Source organism: Gekko japonicus, unplaced genomic scaffold (genome assembly GCF_001447785.1).
Source record: "Gekko japonicus isolate JY-2015 unplaced genomic scaffold, Gekko_japonicus_V1.1 scaffold1053, whole genome shotgun sequence".
NCBI lineage: Eukaryota > Metazoa > Chordata > Lepidosauria > Squamata > Gekkonidae > Gekko > Gekko japonicus.
The window spans coordinates 411,256-415,277 of record NW_015177042.1 but is presented as its reverse complement, the minus strand read 5'-3'; the positions used below and the strand labels follow the sequence as shown (position 1 = coordinate 415,277).

The 4,022-nt window shown below is 43.8% G+C and overlaps 1 protein-coding gene across 1 annotated transcript in view; it reads right to left on the bottom strand.

Moving 5' to 3' along the window:
• Positions 1 to 295: 295 nt before the first annotated feature.
• Positions 296 to 4,022, bottom strand: part of LOC107124581 (zinc finger protein 436-like) — a 33,495-nt gene continuing 29,768 nt past the window's right edge. Inside the window, exons 10-12 of the mRNA XM_015428067.1 lie at positions 3,381 to 3,423; positions 1,101 to 1,468; positions 296 to 490 (exon numbers count right to left, since the gene is read on the bottom strand). Of these exons, the coding sequence (XP_015283553.1) occupies positions 296 to 490; positions 1,101 to 1,468; positions 3,381 to 3,423 (606 nt within the window). The remainder of the gene's footprint in view (positions 491 to 1,100; positions 1,469 to 3,380; positions 3,424 to 4,022) is intronic.

The following is a 4,022-nucleotide window of genomic DNA, read 5'->3' as shown; positions in this document are numbered from 1 at the left end:
AGGCAAACCACCTGAAAGCAGATGAGAAATTACTGTCAGAATGTAACTTGAAATTATCGGGGTGGGAAAAAACCCAGCTAAAATCAAGATACCAGATAGACTTGAAAGTAGGCTTCTACCCAGAGAAAAACGAGCTAGATAAGATCTGGCTCTCATCAAATGACAAAATGATCCAAAAAATGTACAAAATACTGCTAGAGAATTACCTGTCAGAAGAAACGCAAAATCATAACTCAGTGGTATGGAAAAAAGATCTAGGCCACGAAATATCAAAAGAAGTTTCTCCCCTAAGTTCTTAAATGCTTCTGAAGAGGGCCACTCGACTGAATATTTTTCCATCTGCTGAGCATTCAAAAAGTTTCTCCACTATTTGGGTTCTTTGATGCTGGTGCACAACTTCGATGGCCACTCTGACTGAATCCCTTTCCACACTCTGAACGTTCAAGAGGTTTTGCACCTCTGTGTGATTCTTGATGACGCTGAAGATTGCCTGCCCCAATGAATCTCTTCCCACACTATGAGCGCTCAAAATGTTTCATCCCTCTGTGGCTTCTTTGATGTTGTTCAAGACTGCCAAGCTGACTGAAATTCTTTCCACATTCTGAGCATTCAAATGGTTTATCCTTTGTGTGGGTTCTTAGATGCCGTTGAAAATTGCTACGGTAACAAAATCGCTTTCCACACTCTGAGCATTCAAAAGGTTTCTCCCCTGTGTGGGTTCTTTGATGCCGTTGAAGATGGCCACTTTGACTGAATCTCTTTCCACACTCCAAGCATTCAAAAGGTTTCTCCCCTGTGTGGGTTCTTCGATGTTGTTGAAGATGGCCACTCTGACTGAATCTCCTTCCACACTCTGAGCATTCAAAATGTTTCTCTCCTGTGTGGGTTCTTTGGTGCACAAGGAGCTCTGATCTGTTTTTAAAGTACCTTCCACACCGAAAGCATTTACATGCCTTCACTACAATGTTCCTTGGGAAATACACATTACACTGTCTTCCATCACGGGATGTCATTCCACTCTCTGAGCAGATAAATGACTTCTCTCCTGAGTGAATACTTTGGTGGTTAATAAGGTCCAATTTCTGTGAGAAACTCTCAACACAATCTGAGCAACTATAATGTTTTTCTCCTGTATGTGTCTGTTGATGTTTAAGGAGCTCTGCACTGCATTCCAAACATTGATGGGTCTTCTTTCCACTCTGCCTTTGCAGATGGATACTATATTGGGTGTGGTCTGAGAAGGTCATTCCACACTCCAAGCACTTGTATGTTTCCTCCACGATGTGAATTACTTCACCGAAATCCCCCCCTTGGCAAGGAATAGGTTCATCCCTCTTGTCAACTTTATGACTTTCGTTCTGCCTCATGGGTCTGCTTTGATTCCTGAAGTTTCCTCTCAAGTCTTCATTCTTGACTTCATCTGGGGACAGATGATGCAGTTCCTTATCCTCCTCATTCCTCTGATCATCTTCTGTTGGAATAAAGAGACAGATCCCATTAGCACCCGTACAAGGAGGTCTGATTTGCATTGGAAATTCCATCCACACTCAAAGCGTTTTAGGAGCTGCCTCATATTTATTTATTTATTTGATTTGTACCCTGCCCTCCCCGTCAAGGCAGGTATGTTGAAATGTACATGTTAAATATACATGTTAAAAGTGGCTTATCGCCTGCCTGTGTGGTCCATCTCTGAAGTTTCCTTCAACCTCTTCATTCTTGGTGTTTTCCACAAAGCACCCCTGGAATGCTTTAAGTGTCTACTCTATATCTGCTGATGGAATCAAGGTAGAGATCCAATCAGCACCTACACCGGAAGCGAAGTCACCAATCAGACACTCCTCATTCACAACTGTACATTCCTTTGGCAGAACTTCTCCCCCCCCAAACATGTTTGGTGGGGGGGTGGTAGAAGCCAGGACTTCACCAAGTGAACACCACAACTCAAAGGGCACCCCCATGGTTTTTTGAAAGGGATATCCATTGTTGGGGGGGGAGGGTTAAGGCATCTAGGTGATGACTGAAGAGACGTGTTGATGACCCTTTTGCCTCATTCAGCCTGGCTGTTTTTAATTAATCCCTCCTCTGTTTCCCCATTACCCATGCAATCCTATGTTGATCAAGTGAAAGCCGTATCTGGTGGTGGGAGTCAACCAAAGGGCCTTTTCCCCAAAGATCTAAGAGGTTCCCTCTCCGATCATCTGGCCTGAATAACAACCCAAAAAATCAAGACAATAAGCAATGGGCCAGCCCAAGGCCTTGCTTCATTATTTCAAGTAATGGAGAGGAATATTTCTCTTCCTGCTTGATCATCTACTCAGCCATCTACTTGCCTATCTAAACTTTCAGTCTCTCTAAAGAAACACTTCTCCTTGAGACTCTTACCTGTAATGCAAAACAAGAACTCCCCTCCACAATTTGACTCCTTGTCAAATTAACTCATGTCGAAAGATGGACTTTTCATCACTCCTACATTCCAATTTATACAGAAATGTATAAAAAGTGATCCCCTGGTCCATCCAGTCTGTAGCAGGTTTTGGATCCCAGCCTCTTCCCCCAACTGTATGGCTGGCTTCTCTACTGTTCCACCCTATTCTGCTGTGCTTCGCCAGAGCTGCCCAACTGTCTTCAGGAAGCAGGCTAATATGCCTTTCATTCTTCCCTTTTATTTCCCCCCTTAGTAGAAGGAAGTTTGTGAGGGAAAGAGCTTAAACTGTGTTTGCACTTCACACGTGCATTTATTTCCTTTCAGTAGCACCTCTGTTTTTATTTCCCTGACCTAACCTAGTTCTCTTTCTGTTAACTTAATGAATTTATGTTCTTGTTTAAGGAGCTCATATCCTTCATTTCCTTTGAGTGCTGGTCTGTATCTCGACCCTGGTAGACATAGGTTTACGATCTCGGGAATTAATACCCCACAATATGTGCATTTTCTCTTTGCTAGCAGGAGGATACTTTTGCTAGCCACAGAGGGGGGGGTGTCCATGAGTGATTTGGGTCAAAGACCCTTTTCTGAGGGCCTCTCGGTCTCTCCTGGGCTCCAGGCCAGGACACCCTCTCTGGCTTGGCTGCTGGCCACAACACAGGCCTCACTTGCCCCTGGGCCAGCCAAGTGGGTTGGGTCGCTCTCCCAGGCCATGCTGAAGTTCACATTTACTGCCACCCTGACTCCTCGAGACCCCAAACAGGGGACAAGTAGTGGGGCAGATCTGAAAACGATGCATTTGTGTTCCATATTGATTCACACCTCATCCCTATGGCAGCAATTGGCACCTTTGGCACCCATGAAAGATCCTTACCCAGAAAGGCCACACTCCCATAGTTCTCCAGCATGACTTCCCTGTAGAGAGCTCTTTGGCCCGGATCCAGCAGGGCCCACTCACCGTCGGTGAAATAGACAGCCAACTCCTCAAAGGAAAAGGGACCCTGGAAGAAAAAGCAACTTAAGATGCATTCTGGATGTAATAGAGTATTATGAAGCACATCCGGAAAAACCATTGGCGCTAATATTTTTGGACGCGGAAAAGGCCTTTGACAACGTTAACTGGAATTTCATGAAGCTTTGGAAGAGGCACAGGCTGGCACTAACTTTGTGAAGATGATTCAGGCAATTTATACTAAACAAAAGGCGGTGGTAACGATTAATGGGGAACAGACAAAATACATTGAAATCCAAAAAGGGACGAGACAGGGATGCCCTTTATCACCTTTGTGGTTTATATTTGTACTGGAAATACTAAACGACTCAATAAGAGAAAAGAAGGAGATTATGGGCCTGAAACTAAAAGGAGAAGAATATAAACTGTTGGCATTTGCAGATGACCTAGTATTTATATTGGAGAACCCCCTGGAATCAATTCTTTCTTTGAAACAAGAACTTGGAGACTATGGACTTGTAGCTGGTTTGAGAATTAATATCAATAAAACGAAGATAATGACCAAAAATATGGAAGAGGAGAGGACAACTCAGCTACAAGAAACATCAGGTTTCCAACTACAGAAGAAAATAAAATACCTAGGAATTG